This window comes from Neovison vison, chromosome 1 (assembly GCF_020171115.1).
Source record: "Neovison vison isolate M4711 chromosome 1, ASM_NN_V1, whole genome shotgun sequence".
In the NCBI taxonomy this organism is placed as follows: domain Eukaryota; kingdom Metazoa; phylum Chordata; class Mammalia; order Carnivora; family Mustelidae; genus Neogale; species Neogale vison.
The window spans coordinates 199,311,653-199,333,258 of record NC_058091.1 but is presented as its reverse complement, the minus strand read 5'-3'; the positions used below and the strand labels follow the sequence as shown (position 1 = coordinate 199,333,258).

Below are 21,606 nucleotides of genomic sequence, written 5' to 3'. Positions count from 1 at the left end.
GAGAGAAATGAAAGTTTTTAATTCTCAAATACTGAAAAGCAATGAGCAATTTCTCTAAAACTATAGTACTTGATTTGCTGGATAAAACAATTTCTAATAATAATAACAATTATAGGAAGTCCTTGCTTTGCACAATATAAATGATTATAAAAATGACCACGCAAGTTGAGACCATGCAAAGTAATCAAGATAATCAGTGGGAAAAGCTGTGGCTGTTTGATGACCTTTAAAGATGTTTTTTTGTCAAAACATAAAAAATCCTTCTACTCCCTATGAAAAATGAGTAGGGGAATGAAGAAATGGTAAAACCAGTTATATTTAGTACACTGTAATTTAAAGCATTAGAAACATATGAATTAAAATGCTTTATTTCTTTGTAAAAAGCCTACGAAAATAGTTTGAATAGTGTTTGCCTTCCCTTCATATAACTTATGATAGAGTTCAAGCAAATCTTTTTCTCCTTTGGCTAATTTTCATGTTCCTGTTTGGATGAGCTTCCAACATTTTATCCTTTGCACTTGCAATGCCGTGAAATATCTGTTAGAGTTCATTTCATGTGAAGTGTTTTTTTGCTACCGTCACTTCTGGGACATCTTCATCTTTTTCGTCACAAGCACTTTAGAATTTTACTTCCAGCGCTCCATTTCTTTGCTGCACTTTCATCTTTGCTGGCCAAGTCTTTTTTGATCATTCATTTTTATAAAATCAAAGATAGTACTGTCTGTGCATGAACTGGAGAACAGATATGCAGTGATCAGTCAGTGAAAGATTTTGAAAGAAGTGATGTGATTGGCCACTGATCATGTGCATCTGTTGTTTACATAGAGATTTGTACTTAATGCAATTATTCACAGTTAGTATGCTGTGGTAACTGAAATCTGAACCTTGTTTATCGGGGTATTGGCTGTTATTTAAATAAAGTATGGCAACTGAAATTTAGGTATTTGGGACCATACAAAATGAAGACTGCCTATATTTACTGAGTCCTAACTATATGCCAGGACAATTTTAACAGTCTAATACGGATTATTTCACTTAATTCTGACCATACCCCAATGAGATGGTACTAGTATTATCCCCATTTTATAGGCAGCGTGATTACACGTATTCATCTGATCATATTATAGAATTAATTTTCCTACATATTCAGGAGAATATAAACTACCTATAGTCATGATAAAACCACAGTTTTTCCTTGTAAATGGTGACTTACTTAAAAGAGTTTGAAATGATAACTTGTTCATTTGAAACATGTATCTGAAGTGAAAAGTCAGGGTCTCATACCAGCATGGAAGGAAGGTGGCTAGTTTCAGAAGATGCACTAACTCTTGATAGCAGTGGGGGTACCAGTCAATAAAGGAGGATGCCAGTAGCTAAGAGATACTCTTGGGTTCTGAAGGAGTTCACCATATGTCCTTAACTCTTCTCCCCACACTACCTATTTCAATGATCATCCTGTTTACGAACGAAGAGAATCTTTGCAGCAAACAGAAGACTTTTTGCTAGGAGATCACGAGCTCCTCTAGCAATCTTTATACTGTTAAGAGTGTAGACTAGTGCCTAGTACCTATTAAGTGCTCAATAAATCTTCGTGGAATTAAGGAACAAATATTTACAGTTAGTTTCTGGACTCAAAAGAACCAAGAATAACTCAAGTTTGCGGAAAGACATGAAATTAGGCTTTAATTTTAGGGGAAATTAATTAATTAAAATTATTAATTAACTAATTGGTACAAATAACTAAGTATTGGTTTTCTGAGATGTAAGCTTTACCACCTAGGCTGATTTTACATGCTTGACATTGTTTCTGAAGAAAAGCAAAACCAAGTAACTCTGAGAGACTGTTCTTTTATAACACGAGAGCTGCGGAAGTCTATACTACAAAGGTTATGGAAGACTATACTTTTCACTATAAAATTCAAACCACATATCATCTAGTTTCACAAGTAGCTTTCCCACTATTTCCAACTAATTTTACCCAAATATTGGTTATATTCAATCACTTGTATGTGTGGCCTTAAATCAATAATTTCTTTTTAAAAGCTTAATCACTTTCCCTCTGGAAACTAAGCAGGAAAGGTATGGCTACTTTGCTGCAAAATTGAAATGGAAAGAAGACCCTAAATTTCTTTGAAGGAAATTTAGTAAAAGGAAATAAAAATGAAAATCTGAAATCACTCATATTGCTTTTTAAAAATACCTGAAACATTCGCTAAAAATAAAAAAATCTCTAAGCCAATATTGATTTTAGATGGTTATTAGAAATTTTTAATTTAGGGTCTCTTAAAAAAGTGTCATTTATAGAGATCATTGCTATGCAAAGCTTAAAATCATGTTTCTGTTACTTTGCCCAAATTTTCAAAAAGTAACTTCTATAGTATCTTAGAAATTAAGAAATTGTGTAATACAACTGAATTCTGTCCAGGGTTGTGCCATAAGATTATCCAAAATATCTGTAAACTAGGTGGTATAAGACTTCTTTATTCAGTGGTATAACATATTGAATACTTGGGGTTAGATACACACGACTGAAGGGGATACTAACAAACAATATGGACAAAAATACCATACCAATTCTCAAGGAATATTTAGACATCACATATAAGTTAAATCAACTCTAATACCTAAAAACTGAACTCACCGATCAAACAAATTATCTCTCAAAATTTATCATTTAATAAAACCATATTTATCATTAAGTAGAACTAAAAGGGGCTATATTTTTAAAAATATGAGGAAACAAAAACTTAAAAAAATATTATCCCTGCTTTCCAAGCAGTGATAACCAACTGAGAGCAACCTGAGGTTTCATTTTCAATTTAATTAATTAATTAATTAATTAATTTACAACTTGGGATTTTATAAACCGAAAATATTTGGCCTGTTTATGGTACCTATTGTTCACTTTGAATTTTCATCTTGGTACCAAAGAATATTTATTCTGTAGGTTCTGAATCACTTCTAGAAAGCAAGAGAGTTTTTCCGAAGGGTAATGTTTTCAGGGTAATTTTGCCAGCAGACAGACTTGTTACTGGTGACTTGATGTCCGTCTCTGACAAGACAGACATAGCAGGCAGGGAGGGTGCAGATGGAAGCAGACAGGGAAAGCACGGGTAAGAGCAGAGACTGTGTGGCTTGGGGGAGGCACATATCACACAGTGAAAGAGGAATGAAGGACAGTGAACTCAGGCAAACCACTCAGGTCAGGCAGGGGCAGGCAGAGAATGTGGGCTGGGGCAGATGTGATGCCACGGGCTGCCAGACGAGTCTCCAGGTGGGGGAAACTGAAGCAGGGAGACAGAGGAGACAAAAACTGTAAGAAAAGAATCATACATAGAGACAAAACCAGATGAGAGGCAGAGAAGCAGAGGTCAATATACAGACACAGAGAGAACCATCAAGCGCAGTGACCCAGACCAAACTGACAGAGGGAAGGAGAAATGGAGGACAAGTGAAGCACAGAAAGCCGTGGGAAGGGAGAACAATACTTAATATATAGTAAGAAGGATGAACATTTCTGTCTTAGGGACTGCTGGTCCCCGAATTACTTTCCCAACAATTAGGAACTAACATTAAAAGCCATGAAACACTGCTATAGGGATAGTAAAAGTAATAACTCTTGCAAATTGATTCATAATGTATAATTTTCAAGTAAAAATACAAATTCATATTATTTGGTTATTTGCCCCAAAGTACTCCAAAAATAATTATATATTTTTTAATGTTTAAAGGGAAGAGTTAGCTCAGTAAAAGGAGAGTTGCCACCTATACTGCCAATTCTTCAAAGGATTTTTCACAAATTGGTTCAGAAAGCTGTAAAAAACATGGTGGCTATTTTTAATTTTTTTTTTTAAAGTGAGATTTCTGAAGTGAAATGAGTTATATTCACTGTGATTACTGGAAAACTGAAAGAATCAAAATCAGAGGAAAATACTGGATCTGATTAAGTATATATAAACAGGGCAAATATTGGTGATGTACATAAATATATAGTTAAATAGACTATTTTATTTTATTTTTTTTAAAGATTTATTTATTTATTTATTTGAGAGAGAGAGACAGTGAGAGAGAGCACGAGTGAGGAGAAAGTCAGAGAGCGAAGCAGACTCCCCATGGAGCTGGGAGCCTGATGCGGGACTCGATCCCGGGACTCCAGGATCACGCCCTGAGCTGAAGGCAGTCGTCCAACCAACTGAGCCACCCAGGCGTCCCTAAATAGACTATTTTAAATGACTCTTTAATCAGTTATTTCCCTGGAGTTCCTGATCCTAGCTAATTACAATGAATGATTCACTCAAAACACAAGAATTTCTGGTGGTCATCAACTTTTAGAATACACATCCCTTACATTAACTAATAATTATAAGGCAGCATAGAACAGTGATAGGGAAACTAATTGGTGAATAATGGCTACAAGGCCAATTTCACAGTAATGAACAAAAACTGCCTGAAAAGTATTATTTAGTTAATGAAAGCATCACTTAAAGAATTAGAATACATAACCTTTGAATGGAAAAGAGGAATGCTGTAGTTCTTGAGCAGTCTAGGCAGTGAAAAAGTGGTACAGTATCATATATGCTAATATGCCTTAAAGATCTGTTTACAAAGGCAAAGTATAGATTTTCAATTACCTAATTAATTTGAGCTGTGTCTAAAAACATATTAGACAACTCAGCTTGTCTACACACTCTGAATGACACCACATCTAGAAGCAATTACTGTTGATTTCTCATTGCTATCTTTAGAAGCAAATGATTATTCACTAACAAAGAAGAGATATAACTACTCAGTGTCATTTCCTCAAGACATATTTTCAGCAATAAAGTGAAGTAAATATTTAGCAAATATTCACTAAGTTCAGTCAGTGTAAACAGTTAATCTACACTGGTTTAGCAAAGTAGAATTTGGGTTATGTTAGCAGGTTGTCTACAACTCAAATTCACATAGAAGCTACTAATTTTCCACTTTCTGTTCTGGTAAGGAAGTGGGACTCGAAAGGTACATGTTATCAATAGCCCTCTTCTACATCCAAACCAAGAGGAGATAATCTAAATATTATAAGTTTTCAAGTTTAATTCTTTACCCCTAAGACAGGTTCGTTCTATGGTTCTCCTTTTTTTTTTTTTCCTTCTTCTTTTTAACATTTAGGCTGTTATCTTTCCAATTTTGAGGTGCCCAGATTTATATCAAGTGCTCTAGGTCAAGTGAAATATTAGAGAAAAGCCTGTCTCAAGGTGTGGTAGATGGATACAAACTCTAGCAGGAAATAAATTGACAGGTACCACACCTCTAAACTACATAGATTTAGTGAATCTAGGTTCAGAGAGTTCCTTCACGGTAGGTGGCAAAATGAAGCTATGAGGAGGCAGGGCCTTCCATCCTGTGTGCCTGGTGCAAAGTGGTCATAGGTATGTCAAAATACTGACCCCTTCACCCTTCAGGTCAGCCAGGAGTGGCTCTGACCCTTCACCTCTGGACATAAGCAACCTTGCCTGTGATGAACCCCAGGGCAGTATATGTAAGTTTTATTTTTCTTTCTGTGTAGCTCAAGGAAGAGTGGAATACCTTAATGATTTGCTTGTATGCATGCTTTATGGTTACCATAAATCTTGGAGTACTTGTAAAATGGATCTGACCATAAGGTGAGGCTTTCAAGGACCCAGAACAAGAGACTGCTGGAAGGGAATAAGGGCGCAGCTTTCAGAGCTCAGTAGGTAGCCTGGAGTTGAGGAAAGATCTCTAAAGTCAGATGGGCAAGTACTGTCTTTATTAGTGGGAGGTGAAAATAGTGGGAGGTGAACTAGAAAGAATGTTCCACAAATGTCATCTTCTCAGTGAACCTCTCCATGGCCACCCTTCTAAAGTTGTAGGGCCCTCCACATATTTCAGGTCTTTTCTTCCTGCTTTTCTATTTCTCCTACCAGTTCCCACAATCATAAACTCTCTCTTTGTTTACCATATTTTTTATTTGTCTCCCTTTCTAGAACGTAAGTCCACAAAGGACATTTATCTGTTGTAATTCATTGCTACATCCCCAGGACCTGGCACAATGTCTGGTCCACGGTAAACACCTGTTGAATGAATGCACGCAGACTGGACATACATACCCAGAGAGGCAAGTAAGGAGCACATTCCGAGGGGCTTGAAAGGATACGAGTCTTAGCAGTAGCACTTACCCAGACCTAGCCCCTGTTACCAAAACCTGGCAAAGAGCAGCCTGTTAGTCACGAGCCGGCCAAAGCAAGCTGTGTCCAGACTTTTAAGAAGTCAGAAGACAAGAGTGCTCTGTAACGTTCTCTGTTGTCAAACACTTATGTTTTGCTTTCCTTTCACCATGGAGGAATGTTTCCTCATTCATAGCCAAAAATTATATTAGCTATTTTTGAGGAGGAGCATGCCACAGAAGATCATTTCTAATTTCATCCTTACTGCTACCCCATGTCTCTTTTGGCCTTATTGCATCTATACTTCTATGTCTGACTTTATATTTTTCTTCCTACTATTAGTTTTCCTTCTGCTTTCTTCACTGTATTTTCTCTCTTTCTGTGTCTCTGGTTTCTATGTAATATTTTGTGACCCTTATCAGAGTCACAGAACACAGGAAAACATGAAAAACTAAGTTATTTGTTGCTTAAAAATAGAGACAGGGAAACAGAAGGGGCAGTGTGTCGGCAAATACTTTTTAATTCCCATACGATTAAAATAACAGTTTAAAAATAAACGACAGCCTTAAATTCTGAAATGATTAGTAAGAATATACAGTACCACATGAGGTTTTTACAGTGCCTTTTTTCTGATGAACTCAAAATAGCCCTCCAGATACTACAAAAATGGTTCTCATAACATTTCTAGAAGATAACTGAGGCAGACATTTGCTGTTACCATTTTATAATCAACACACAAACAACACAGAATGTGGGTTATACAATAAACATAGGTCCTACTAACCTATTATATAATTCTTTGAATAACAATGTTTTTAATGGGCTGATTTTACTGGTAGAAAACACCATCAATAATAGACTGATGCAGGGCAAATAGTCACTTGACATGGTAATACGCATCATTCACTGTATGTTAAGATGACTAAAAAGTCAGATTTTAAGTACAGGGTACAACACTGCCAATTCCTAAGTGTGGAGTTGTCAAGTATTACATCTGCTTTTAAAAATAAAAACGACACGACTGCTCTGATAATAATTATCAGTGGTATTTTAAATATAATTTAAAAATTTTACTATACCTGCTTTTAAAATAAATAAATAAATAAATAAATATATACACACATACATACATATATATATATATATATATATAACATTGATAAAGTAAAGCTATTAGGAGCAGCAGCAGATCTTTTTTAATAAAGTAAAACATATTTGTAATAAAGGGAAAATATGGTATTAAATGAGTATGTATTTTTATAGGCAATTTCACTGCTACAACCATGAGACTTTAGTCAAACAATAAAAGCATATTATAACTTAAGAAAAACAGTAAATTAGAAAGCTGTCAAAAAATATCTTCATTAAATTGAACATAGAGTCCGGTTATCTATTACTAACTTCTGCTCAGAAAATTACAAGTGTTTCAAAGGCACTTCACCACACTTTGGTTATTTCCATTTGAACTTCCTGCCATCACTTTCACGGCCATCACCTCAATTAGATACGTCATAAAACAGTTTCCTCCTCTCTTGCCCTTAACTGATTTCCCTCTCTAGCCTCCCTCATATTTCTGGTAATGTTTTCATAACCCCAGTTACTTTTCACTCCAGTTTGTTGTTTTCTCCCTTTGCCTTGGCTTCCACGTCCAATCTACTGGCTGTCAGGCAGTGCGAATTCTTCCCCAGCCCTATTTCTCTTCACTCCCCTTTCCTCTTCATTCTCACCGCCAGGAGTCCAGCTCAAGCCATCCACCCCATACACTTGCTTCATCATCACAGCCTGCTGAGTCTGCTGTCTCCAGTTTCTTGCTCCTCTCTTTTATCCATTAATTAAATTAATCTTCAAAATCCCATTCTGATCATGCCATACCCCTTATTCAACATTTTTGAAGAACTCTTTGTGAGAGATCACTGATTTTGATTGAAAAACTGTTGAGTTTTTATAAGTAGGTATGGAAAATGCTGGAGGTGCTGCCCCCAACTCTTTTCTCATTTGATGCAACCTAACAATGACAGGTTCAAAGGGAAGAACATACTAGTGGTAGGTAGAGGTACAAGAAACAGGTTTTTTTTTTTTTTCTGGTAAAAAAAGATAGTCATGATAAGCTACTCTTCACTGCTAGAATAGTAGTGAACTTCCAGAATAGTACCTGGGACATAATATAAATGACCAATACATATAAGAGAAATAAATGAATATATGATGGAGAGTGTATGTGAAAATCTCCTTCCAATTTAGGCCAAATTTGTTGGAATATAAACACATAGGAAATAGAAGGGTGCAGGGAGTAGCAAATTCTGTCCTAAGAAAATTGGTCAGTGAAAAGCTGCAGAGTGAGAAAACTTAGTGATCAAATGATACAGTGAACAAAATGTGATAAAGAAGAAACTTAATATCTCATCTCTGATATAATGTACAGCAAGTCTAATGAGGCAATAAAGGAAGCAGGCTAGGAATGAATTGTCTTCGATGAACTTTTTAGTGTCTTTTTAGAAAGTTGCTTCAAAATCCTCAGGTATCAGGGCAAACACGAACCTTATAAGACTTTAGCCTCAAAAAAGTTAAGGTTGTTTCTACTTAGGCTTCAGTGACTACCTGAGTTCACATTTAAACTTGCTGTATTAATGATTTACTGCTGTGGAATAAATAACCAGCAAGCTGGGCAGCTTTAAAAAATACACATTTAGCACTCACAGGTCCTCTGGGTTAGGATTCTGAGTGTGGTTTAACTGAGTGACTGGCTTAGGGTCTCACCATCATCAAGGTGTTGGCTGGGGCTGCACTTATCTCAAGGTGGATAGGGGGGAGAAGATACTCTTCCAAGGTCATGCACAGGGCTGTAGACAGGCCTCAGGTATTCACTGACTCTTGGCCAGTGACACCAGTTCCTTACCCCTGGGCCTCTGCACAGAGTACCTCACACAGAGATGGCTTCCATCAGAGAGAGCAAGTAAGAGGGTAAGAAAGAGCCTGAAGTCTGCCAACATTCACTGGTCCTACATGTTCCCCATTATCCTTACTTAAGTAGCAGGCTTCATAAAGCGGTCAAGTAACTTTCTGAAGACTCAGTTATGGTGCTATCTTAGGTGACAACACCCTGTGGGTCCGAGACAATGTACTCTAGGGTATGGTATGTACCGTAGATCAGCGTTTAATACATGTGATATTTCTCCCAGGTCTGGGAATGAAGGGATGGAAATGGGACTGGCTTCTTCTCTTTTTCCTACCCTCAGTGACCTACTAGCAAAACTGTTTTCTCCCATTCCTATGATTTTAGGCTCTGTTGATCTAAAGGTCTTCATTCCATAGGGAAGAATGCTTCTATCAGGTGACACAACAATGATTCTATTGAATTAAAAGCTCAGACTGTCATCTTGCCACTTTGGGCTCCTTATACCACTGAATTAACAAGGAGTGGAAGAGTGTTACTATATTAGGGGAGTGACTGATCTTGATAACTAAGGGATAACTGAGTTGCTACTAGACCATGGGGATAAAGAGGAGTGTGTCTGCAATGCAGGAACTCATCAAGGACACCTGTTAGTACTTCCTGTGATTAATGTCAGTAGAAAACTACAACCATCTAACTCAGCAAGGATAGCTTCATTCCTCCAGCTGCTTCAGGAATGAAGGTATGGGTCAGCCCACCATGCAAAAACTATGATCAGTTGAAGTACTAGTTAAGAACAAAGGCAATAAAGAATTAGGGTAGTTGTAAATACCAATTATAACCACATGGCCACTTATAAAAATGAGCAATGTAATAGCTATGGGTGTTTCTTTCTTATTTTGATTTGAATATATATTAAATTATATAATATAATATAATATAATAATATAAATAATATTATATATTATTTAATATATTAAATTATTTTAGTTTTCCTCTCCTCTTTTATTTCTTTATCATCTCATGTAAGATGTATCAACAGTAACTAGCCTTATCTCTCAGTATTTAAATTATAGGATACAAAAGGTGAGAAGAATGGACACCAGCCAAGAACATTACAGGGGTTTTGTAACTTTTTAAAATTTTTTTACAGATTTTCCTTATTTATGTATGAGAGACAGAGAGAGGGAAGGAGGCAGAGGCAGAGGGAGAAGCAGGCTCACCCTGGAGCAGGGAGCCCAAAGCGGGACTCGACCCCAAGCTCTGGGGATCATGAGCTGAGCTGAAGGCAGATGCTTAACTGACTGAGACACCGAGGCCCACTTTGTATCCTTTTCTTAGGAAAGGGTTAGTGTGTTTTCATCTGTATATGGGATAGTTGTATCACTGACTTCATGGCCTGACTTCATAAATGTCTTTGTAGACTGAGGCTGGTTTAAGGAGATGTATGTAACTAAGCCAGGTTGACAAGGGGGGAACTGTAGAGGCTCTGTAATGTGTCAGGTTGGCTAGGCTGAACTACATTTCCCAGAATTCTTTTTCAAACCATGTGTTTCTGATTAGGATGTTACATAAAGGGAATTTCTGTGGGACACTTGGAGGGTTAAATTAAAGCAGTAGCTATTTCTAGCTCACGCATGTTGTTGTTTATCTGCTAGCTCACCTGGGGGCACGAGGCAGTAGCCAGGACTGCACCTGTCCCGCCTTCCCCTGAATTCCCCTTCAGCATCGCTGACTCCAGGGCCAGGTGTATGTGGTTAGCTCTGCGACAAAGGACATTGGCTTCTATAGGACAACCAAGGACAACCACCAAGGACAGAGGCAAAAAGAATGGACATGAGTTTAAGTCCATCCCCACGGGCTCTAGTTCATGGTCATGGGGTCTAATTCATTCATCTGTCTCCCCCTAACAAATATCTGCTTTGTAGTTCCAAGCTCCAGCACAGGAGGCAAAGTCGACATTCTTACAGAGCCTGCTCTACCAGCTCCAGTCAAATCCCAGGTCAAATCCTTTTAACAAATCCTTTACTATATATAGCCGATCCTCTTACTTAGAGAGTCCATATTTGTGAATTCACCTAGTGACTAAAATTTATTTGTAAACCCTAAAATCAATACTCAGAGTACTTTTTGTGGTCATTTACAGACATGCACATATGCAGAGTGGTGAAAATTCGGAGTTGCCTAGCATGCATTTCTAAGGACAAATAAGGCCAAGCTTCACCTTCTAGTTTTAGTTCTCACACTGCAAACAAATGTCCTTTTTGCAGACTATTTAGTGCCATGTTTTTCACATTTTTATGTTTTTTTTTTTTTTGACGATATCACAATTTGAAGTGGCCCCCAAGTAGAGTGCTGAAGTTTTGTCTAGTGTACCTAAGCACAAAGCACTAGTGTTCCTAAGAAGACTGATGTGTCTTACGGAGAAAATAAATGTATTAGACAAGCTTCATTCAGGCGTGAGTTAGTGCTGCTGGCTGTGAGTTCAATGTTAGTGAATCAACAATATCTATTAAATAAGGTGTCTTTAAATAGAGACATTCAATCTATAAAGCAAGGTTATATATTGGTTGGTTGATGAAAACATTGTGGTCAGAAGCTTGTAGGAACCTAACCCTGTACTCACTAATTCAGCATTCTCAGTGATTTTATAAAGCATAACTACTGCTAATAAAAATAATTAATTATTTAATACACATATATTATATATGTATATGTAATGTATTATATGTTATAAAACATATGTAATACATATACATACACACATGTGTGTATATATTTATATATTTAAATATATTTATACATATTTTTAGAGTAGCATATATGTTTCTTAACCAAAAGACCTGAAAAGTTTAGCTATAATGATAGTGAAGCTGAATTCAAGTTTAGGTATTAGTGATAATGAAACATAGTTAACAGTAATTGTTCTTTACCTAAAATTTGAACTATTCTCCAAATTATTTCCTTCAAATATGTAGACATGTCTGCAACTCTAAAGGCTTAGTAATCAACTACCTCCTATGACTTTTCTTTTTTTTTTTCCAAAGGTTTTATTTGTTTATTTGACAGAGAGATAGATCACAAGTAGACAGGCAGGCAGAGAGAAGCGGGGGAAGCAGGCTCTCTGCTGAGCAGGGAACCCAATGTGGGGCTTGATCCCAGGACCCTGAGATCGTGACCTGAACCGAATACAGAGGCTTAACCCACTGAGCCACCCAGGTGCCCCCCCCTCCTATGATTTTTGTATGGAGTAGTTCATGCTCAAAACTTCTGCTCAGTCTCTGACATCTCTGGGTAAAGCAAGCCCATTTCTGTTCTGCAGCCATAACCAGATACCACTGCTCATTCTGTGTTTACCATCCAAACTGGCTGGGAATTGTGAAAGCCAAAATCCAAAAGCAGCCAAAAATGTCACTCCTCTTCTCTAGAGATCAGAGACTGAAGTACAAAGTCTGTAGGCTGGAAAGCCATTCTATCCTTCAACTGTCTTCCTAAGCCCACTTGCTTCCTGAGGTACTCCCCACTCCCCCTCTTTCAAGAGGCAGGCCCATCTTGCCTTTGTTTCCCATGAACACTTTCAGATCCATTCCAGCCCTTATTCCTTACGTTGCTCTGTTTCTTTTGCCTAAAATGTCAATCCTGCACATCTTTCTAGAATCCATATCCTACCATATGCACAAGGTCCAGACAAAATCTTCTGCGTGAAAAATATTTTTAAAGACTCTAGGCCACACCAATCTCACCTCTCTGAACTCATAGCCTTGACTGCCCGTTGTATCCTTGAGTTGGTATTCAATGCAAGACAAATTTTCAGAGATCCTGCTTTGCTACCTAGTCCTTGTCTTAATCGACCTTTTATTTATGTACATCTTGTCTCCCAAAGCTTTAGCAGCAACTGTCTACATTACTCTCAAATTGCTTCACCTATTCATCTTCACTGAATGTGTTAGTTACTATTTTCAGTCACTCAACAAATTTCTGGTAGGAGATCAGACCCATGCCGTATGTTACCAATAATTCATTCAAAGATTCAAGGCAGAACAACATGCTTAATTCACAAAATAGAATTCCACATTTCATTACCATATTTTTTCACCCTAAAAAAACCCCATACATCTCTCATCAAACACATACCTGCTGAGACTCGGGGACAATCGGGCAGCATGGATTCCACTGATGTGTCTAATGGTTCTGAGCTAGAGACCCAATTACAACAATTCTGCAATGCAAGAGAGACAATTTTCTGTTGAAACATTTTTAAACCAAGATAAACTTTTTAGGCTGTAGAGATTAATTTATCCTATATAATCGACACTAGAAGTATATCCAATTTATTTTCCATGCACTGTAAAAGATTTTCTTATATAAACAGTATTATTCATGACCACTGTGGCTGTGGAAAAAAGTTTATCTTTGACAATTCAGCAAATTATCTGTGCTGATATTAGGAAGACACGTAACCTATGAACAATGATGTGTTTATAAGAAAAGGCTAAGATTATAATTAAGGGAAACAGAAAAGGACATCCATTTTTAACTTTAAGATGGAAATAAATATTAATTTGATCATGTGAAAGAATAGTTTTATTTTTAAACTACAGTCTTTGTCTCAGTAATACTAGAAGAAATAAATTTTGTAGTTACTCCTTAAACATGCTTTCTTTCCTTTTTTACTTCAGCCTTGTTCAAAGAAGGCTATATCAAGTAGTTCAAAAGAAACACAACATAGTGAATTGTAGCTGTGTGTTTGAGGACACAAAGCCTTCAATATTAAAATCAATCTTTAGGATAATGATGACTTACCACTCAGACAAATGAAATAAAAATAATGTATATCCTTTCCATGCATTTAAAAATCTGTATTTAAAGGCTGGCTTAAAAAATGTGATTAACATCATATGGCTTTTTAAAAAGTTCTAACACACACACACACACACACACACACACTCTGCATTTCTAGACAGATTTTATTTTAAAAGAAATCATCCTATCAATCATGTTGGAAAAATCGCTGATTGCTATTCTGGTAAACAAGCATGTATTGTGTATTTTTAGATGCTTGCTGCCCTGGTTGTGCACCATGGAATCCGTCCTCACTGTGGAAAGATCCTTGACTGGTAGATCAAGTGTCTTATTGTATTTCCTTAATTCATTCTGTCTGGAAGAAGATGTCAGCTGTGTTGCAGTGAGGAGAGAATTTCAAAGGCCCCAGTCCCCACCAATAAAGGCCGAGGAATGGCTTTTGAATAGATTTGTCAAGGCAACCCTACTGTTCTGGGACCACGGAGAGCAGGAATAACATAAAGGAAGGGTTGCTGTATGAGATTAGAAAGTGAAGTTCACAAAGCATGGCAGATTTTTGTAAGAAACAGTAGATCAATGAAACTATTGAACTGTGTGGAAAAAAAAAAAAAACCATGAAAACAAACACAACATCTAGTAATGTTCTTAAATGCTTTCTTTCTTTTTACATTTAAAATGGATAAAATATTAGTATTTTTATGTATTACAAAAGGTTGATGGTTTAAAGTGAATATGTATTCTATAATCTGCACTCCTAATCTTAATTAGCAGTTGAATGCAAAAATTATACAATGTGAGAGAGCAGAAATTATAAAAGAAATACGATTTCAGAGAGATATTTTATATATCTGAAGTAAGTAAAATTAATATTACTATTGATAGAATACCACATCACAGAGTTCTAGATAATGCAGAAGATTAGCACACAATTAGCCAGCTTTTATATACAATGTGACACTTGCTTGTAAGAAATAAGTATTCTCCAAAGCAGTGTCAAGATATGTAAATGGATGATTTGTTTTATCATTCATCACAGACCCTAATAAATTCAAAAATCATGACTTCTATAGGTACTAAAAATAGGCTCCCAATGATACAGGGAGATAGCGTCAATGAAGAATGACTTTCTCTTTTTCTCTCTTTCTCTTAAACAATTCAGTCTTTTCAATGACAGCAATTAGCACTACCGACAGACAGGCAGCGATTAGGTATATATTTTAATTATTATTCATTCTAGTAGTACCTCCAAATCTGATGAAAGTCGGCTATTACCCAGGTGATATGTCAGTCTTAATACTGCTCACCTACACCTCACTTATGTAAAACTGCATCTTATACAATATTTCTAGTATTAATAAAAATGATGGTACATTACAATATGTTGGCAATTAATCATTTTCTAGCTCGTTATCACTGACTTTAAAAAGCTGAATAAAATGGATTTTATCCAGGTCACCTTTAACTCAAACATTTAAAGCAAAAGAAAGGTTAACATTTACGAGTCTGAAATTTCAATTTTTATCTAGGCAGATGTTTAGGCTTTGATTTCCCATAAAAATAGGATAGAAATAAACACCCTTTAAGGTGAATATGGCCAAAAGTTCTCTGGAATGACAAAGTGCCTGTGTAGGATTGTAAAGGCTTGATATCATAAGTTTGATGAGTGTCATGTACATGTGTGTACATGTGTATGTAACATTTTCATCCCCCTGGGAAAAATATATAGAGAAAGGGGCGGAGCAAGATAAAAATGCTTGCCTCATGACAGAGTATAACAAAATAAAATAACATAAATGTGCTGAGAAATACAAGAAAAGAAAGAAATATGATAAAGATGTACAGCCCTTACCCATGAATTTAATCTGAAACTAATCTGAAATTCCACTGCATCAAATCCAACTTCCTATTCTGATGCATTTCTCTAGTTTAAAAACCACATCTCTTTCTGTTTTTCTAATGTTTATTCTATCCCTCTTCTCAGTGACTCCATCTGTCCCGATCCCAGTTCTTCAGTTGAGATGAACACTGGCATAGTGTCCAGGAAGGCAACAGAGGCAGCTGATGAGGAAAGCCCTACCTAAAGTCAAATCATGCTGGAATGTGTCCCAAACCCCTGGAGATCTTATTCTCAGATGCCCTGAGTGAACAGCAAGGCATGCAGTCCTAGATATCAAGAGAGTATGTCTGAGCCTCAGATGTAGCCCCGTCTCATCCCAGCCACAAGCAGAAAGAAGCCCTTGGCCAGAGCCAAGAATTTGAGATGGATAATGGAATTAAAGTTTCTCTGGGTATGAGGGGCAAAACATGTGCTACATAGTGTTTCTTAGAGTTATGTGTTCTCAATTAAAGGTCTTTTAATTCTGAAATTACAAACTTAAACAGTTATTTTGTGGTTGTAAATTGTCTTCTTTGTGAAACCCAAAATGTTGGGAACTATTAACATAGACTAGAAGGGCCTGTAGGCCATAGTGCTGAGTGGCCCTCTTTGACCTTTGAACCAAGGGTGAACAGTGTTTTAGTGCAGATATGAGACGGATTAAAATTTTTAATAAGAAGATGAAAACTTAGTGTACTATGTTTAGAGAGAAAAATACATAGTAGGTATCCTATATAAGGTATTTTGAGATATATTTGCTGTCCTGGTTGAATTTAGGCTCTTACTCATTTTTATTTCATTTGTCTGAGATCCACCAATGCCTCAGAGATAGAGCTTCAAAATGGAAGGCATCGTGTCCTCAGACAAGAACAACTACGATTTACTGGGTTGTATTTTGGGGACTGCCACTCCGAACTCATGATGCTGGGTAAGGGTTCACAACAGTTATGTAGAACCATAAATCTGGCTTGCTTGGAGACTTTCAGAGGCCAGGGATATGTCAGGAAATGACATTTACCCAATCAGCCTTTTTTTTTTTTTTAAACTATGTATTTAAGGTGTACAACATGATGATTTGATACACATATACATCATGAAATGATTAATGCTGTCGAGCTAATTATTTCCTCACATAGTTACTCTGTGTGTGTGTGTGTGTATGTGTGTGTGTGTGTGCTGTGATAGAACATGCAATCTATTCTCTCGGCCAATTTACAATATTCAATTCAGTACTGAATATAGTCATAATGCCATACATCTACACTTATGCATTCTTCATAAATGCAACTTTGTACCCTTTGATCAACATCTCCCTATTTACCCCACTGGTAACCACTATTCTCTTCTCTATGTATTCAAACTTTTTGGATTCCATATGTAATCATGTGATCTGTGGTATTTTTCATTCTGTGTCTGGTTTTTTATTTCACCTAGCATAAAGTCCTGCATGTCCACCCTTATCCATTTTACAGTCCTGGAGCTGGAGGAAGGACGGGTCTCTTAGGATCTGCCTTAGGCTATTTTGTACCTTTCCTCATGAGTCATGGTGAAGTATGTATGCTTGGTCTTTTGCTTGGGAGTAGTTTTCACTCAGAGTAATTGCCAAAAGTAGCCCTCTCTGACTTGCTTTCTTTCTTCCTTCCTTCCTTCCTTTCTTTTTTTTTTTTTAAAGAGATTTTTCTTTTAATACTATATAAGTAATATAAGAATATAGTACTTAACCTTCTGTTTGCTAATTGCTGACATTTAAAAAAGTATATCAGCTTTTTATAGTAGATGAATAGTTAACATCGATACCTTGATCAAATTAACTTAAATATGCTTACAGAACAAAAAGGAGTTTTACAAATTTGCAGTATAATAAGAATGACTGGGCAATCTGAACCCTGTCTGACTTCCAAGTTTGAAGTGGTATTTGGTCAAATATTGGAGCTAATCATTAAGAGGCCCAAAACACTGAGGCTTCATCTGCAGCCAGACTTACTATTTTTATGGACAACATTATAGTTTAGCTAAACTGTTTTTCTTGACAAATTTGCAAAATATCTCAGATTTTGAGCTGACTCCAATGAAAGCCGGAGTAGGTAGTGGTAGGAAATGGGATGCTGAGGGACACAAGTTACCCTTCCACAACCCCCTCCCAACACTCCTGCTCAAGACAACAGATCTTTCTATTTATTGAACCCAGGACTGTTTGTTCTTCTTTATTTCAAGGGGTCTTAGAGAGTGGACAGAGACTAAAAATGGGGAAAGAAAAGGGGTCAGAGTTTTATCCTAAGTGCTGGAAACAAACACTAGATTTTAATCTTGCCAAACTACACTAAATTCTCTATGGGGGGGGTCACACATTTTGGGGCGTTCCTACAAGGATATCTGGCATAGGCTCCCATAGTCTCCCTTTCTCTTCTTGTTTTAGAGAGGCTCCCTGAGCGGGGATAATTTTAAAGCTCTATCTTTGGTGATCTACTAATTTTTTTTAAAAAGATTTATTTATTTATTTGACAGACAGAGATCACAAGTAGGCAGAGAGGCAGACAGAGAGAGGGAGGAAGCAGGCTCCCTGCCAAGCAGAGAGCCCGATGCGGGGCTTGATCCCAGGACCCTGAGACCATGACCTGAGCCAAAGGCAGAGGCTTTAACCCACTGAGCCACCCAGGTGCCCCGATCTACTAATTTTTATCTCTGGGATACCACAGTGTTTTGTTTTGTTTTGTTCTGTTTTTTATAACAATGCATTTTATTTTTTTATGAAGTGCCATTTGCTTTTCAAGGGATTTTCTTCTTGGTTGTCACCTCTGATTCTCATAATAGTTCACAAAGTAGATGGAATAGGAATGATTATCTCTAACTCACAATTAAGAAGCAGGCTCAGAATGATGGAATGGCTTTCCCAAGACAATAAGCCTTAGTGTAGAGTACCTGGGATATGTTAGCTGTCAGTTACTCCTTTACCCAGTGAATGACTAAGCTAGAATCGTTATCAAAACCCAGTTCTTCCTACTCCTTGGTCTGAATTACTACCCTTTGGTAAGATATTTTGAAAATAGAAATAATGGAAATCATCCATAAGATAAAAGAATACAATCAATATATTTTATGTTACTTGGGGGCCAAGAAGGTAACAACAGTGAGAGCTATGATTTATTGAATTTCCTTACAATGCCCATGTCCATGCTGTTTCCTCTTTTTTTGTGAAGATTTTACTTATTTATTTGATAGAGAGAGAGACAGTGAGAGAGGGAACACAAGCAGGGGGATTGGGAGAGGGAGAAGTAGGCTTCTCGATGAGCAGGGAGCCTGATGCAGGGCTCAATCCCAGGACCCTGGGATCATGACCTGAGCTGAAGCCAGATGCTTAATGACTGAGCCACCCGGATACCCCCATGCTGTTTCTTTTCATATGTTATTTCCCAACCATATCTGCAAGGCAAGTATTAGATTTCATAGATGAAAAAAATGAATCTCAAAGAGATTAAACAATGTACCCAAGATTACAGAGTTAGGTAAGTGATAGAGTTGGGGATCTGAATTTTGGTATGTCATAATAAAAAACTCTTCATGCTGTTTCATGCCTCAGGCATAACTGAGGGAATAAAAGAACTATTCAAGAAGTAGGTCGTTTATAAAATTATATAATATTAAAAATATTTATAAAAGCTATACTTGCAAAGAAATTAATGAGAGCTTTCATTGAATTAAGAGGAATTCAATTATTGTCTATTTCAGTTAATGTAAAAAAATGCACAAATATATTCTCATTTTTGAAGGTGGCATTAGTCCAGTCTTAGTTACAAAGGGTAAAGAACCAAATCTACTACAGAGAACAAACTGATGGTTACCAGAGGGAGGTCGGTGGGGGGAATGGGGTAAACAGGTGATGGGGATTAAGGAGGGCACTTGTCATGATGAGCAGCAGATGATGTATGGAAACACTGAATCACTCTATGGTACACCTGAAACTAATATAACACTGTATGTTAACTAACTGGAATTTGAATACAAATTTTTATAAAAGAAATAAACCTAAATAAATTTTGCTATATGTGCCACCTGGAATGAGACATGAAGAATTCCCAATTCAAACATGATGAACCAGGGTATTTCTAGTTTGGGCAAACAGTAAATTCCATATTGGTTATATGTGGGGAAAAGGTGCATTTATTCAACCTTACTACTTTGTATAATGCTGGGAGCTGTTTACATATCCACTTGGACAGATAAAAACCAAGAAAGATGTATAGGTAGGAAATATGCAAAATTTCTCTTGGAAAAAAAAAAAATAGGCCCTTGGAAAAGACCATTGAGGATGTAGATAAACTGTGAAAGGAAAACTATGCAAAGCAACGTGGTCAGAAAACACCAGGATGTTAGAACAGATTAAAAGCTGACCTTTATTATGTATTTATAATATTATGAGGACTGGAGTAAATACATTCTATACTTTTGCATGATGAATGTATCTTTTCTTTTTTTTTTTTAAAGATTTTATTTATTCATTTGACAGAGATCACAAGTAAGCATAGAGGCAGGCAGAGAGAGAGAGAGAGAGGAGGAAGCAGGCTCCCTGCTGAGCAGAGAGCCCAATGCAGGACTCGATCCCAGGACCCTGAGATCATGACCCGAGCCGAAGGCAGTGGCTTAACCCACTGAGCCACCCAGGTGCCCCTGAATGTACCTTTTCTAATGGATAATAATGACAGTGAAAACAGACTGGTAATATTATGATTATTCCATTATGGGATTATACAGCTTAGTCCTATTTATTCAAAACTCTTTCCAAACATTAACTCTTTGGTCCTTACAGTGCATTGTAAGGGCTGGTTAGAAGTTACCCACCATACCTATGGTGAGAGGCCAGCTGGATAAATATCTGGGTATTCTATCAAGAGAGAGTGGGAGAAAATCAGGAAGGTCAACTAGTTCTCATTTATAGAAATATATGATCTGACCAAACAACTGATAAAGCATGGTGTGGATGATGTCAATTACTTACAATATCGGAAAGGTAAACAGAAATAAAAAAGAAGTTTCAGCTGTACATCTACAACCAAAGTAAAAGCAATAATGGGCTGAAAGTTTAAAAAAAAAAAATGGGAGCATGTTCAGTAAGTCATGATCATTTTCAGGCTCACCAGCCCTAGGAAGGGTGAAAAGAAGCTTAGCCTGAGGCTGGACTATGACCAGCCCTTGGGTTTCTCAGAGCCCCATGTTCAGTCTGACGAAACACTGTTTCAGCTTTTTACTTCTCCCGCTCCTGGCAGTATTGAGCCAACCCGTTTAAGAGTGGCACATACTGATCACCTTTCAAGGAAAGGATGAGAACCAATGGTACCTTATGCTTCTTTCTTGTCAGTGGGCAGCACCAATGCTAAATGGCTGGTGGAAAAATTAAAACTCAGGGAATAATATCTCCTAACAGATCATGACCTTCTTCCAATGAAGTCGCTACCGTATACTGCATGCATAGATAACATTCTACAGAATGCCCAAAGAGGGAGAAGGGCTTTCCGAACACGTTTGTTCTTCAGAAGGGTTTTCTTTTAGTATTTCAACCATGTCTACTTTTTCTCTTCTCACTAAATGTTCTGCCTCTAGAAAGGGAGTCTGGGGGCGGGAGATGATATAAATTGGTGGGGGTGCAAGAGATAAAGGCTCACACTCATTCATCTGGTCACTGAAAAAATCTCATCTCACCTCTCTCATCCATTCTCGAATCGTTTTGCCCGCTTCTTGATGCCACACGTTGTGAACAGAGTCTGTAAGCGCCACGGCGGTTACCTTACTTTTTACATCTGCTTCTCGTTGAATCATCTGTTTTCAAAAAGGAAAAAAATATATAAAAAATAATAAAATAAATAAAAAATAACAGA

The 21,606-nt window shown here is 37.0% G+C and overlaps 1 protein-coding gene across 2 annotated transcripts in view; it reads right to left on the bottom strand.

Annotated features, from left to right (window-relative positions):
- Positions 1–21,606, bottom strand: part of FAM172A (family with sequence similarity 172 member A) — a 434,833-nt gene that overhangs the window by 131,853 nt on the left and 281,374 nt on the right. For both annotated transcript variants that reach the window (XM_044265562.1, XM_044265569.1), the window contains 2 exons: positions 21,431–21,547; positions 13,192–13,276 (listed from right to left, as the gene is read on the bottom strand). In XM_044265562.1, coding sequence (XP_044121497.1) covers positions 13,192–13,276; positions 21,431–21,547 — 202 coding nt within the window. The remainder of the gene's footprint in view (positions 1–13,191; positions 13,277–21,430; positions 21,548–21,606) is intronic.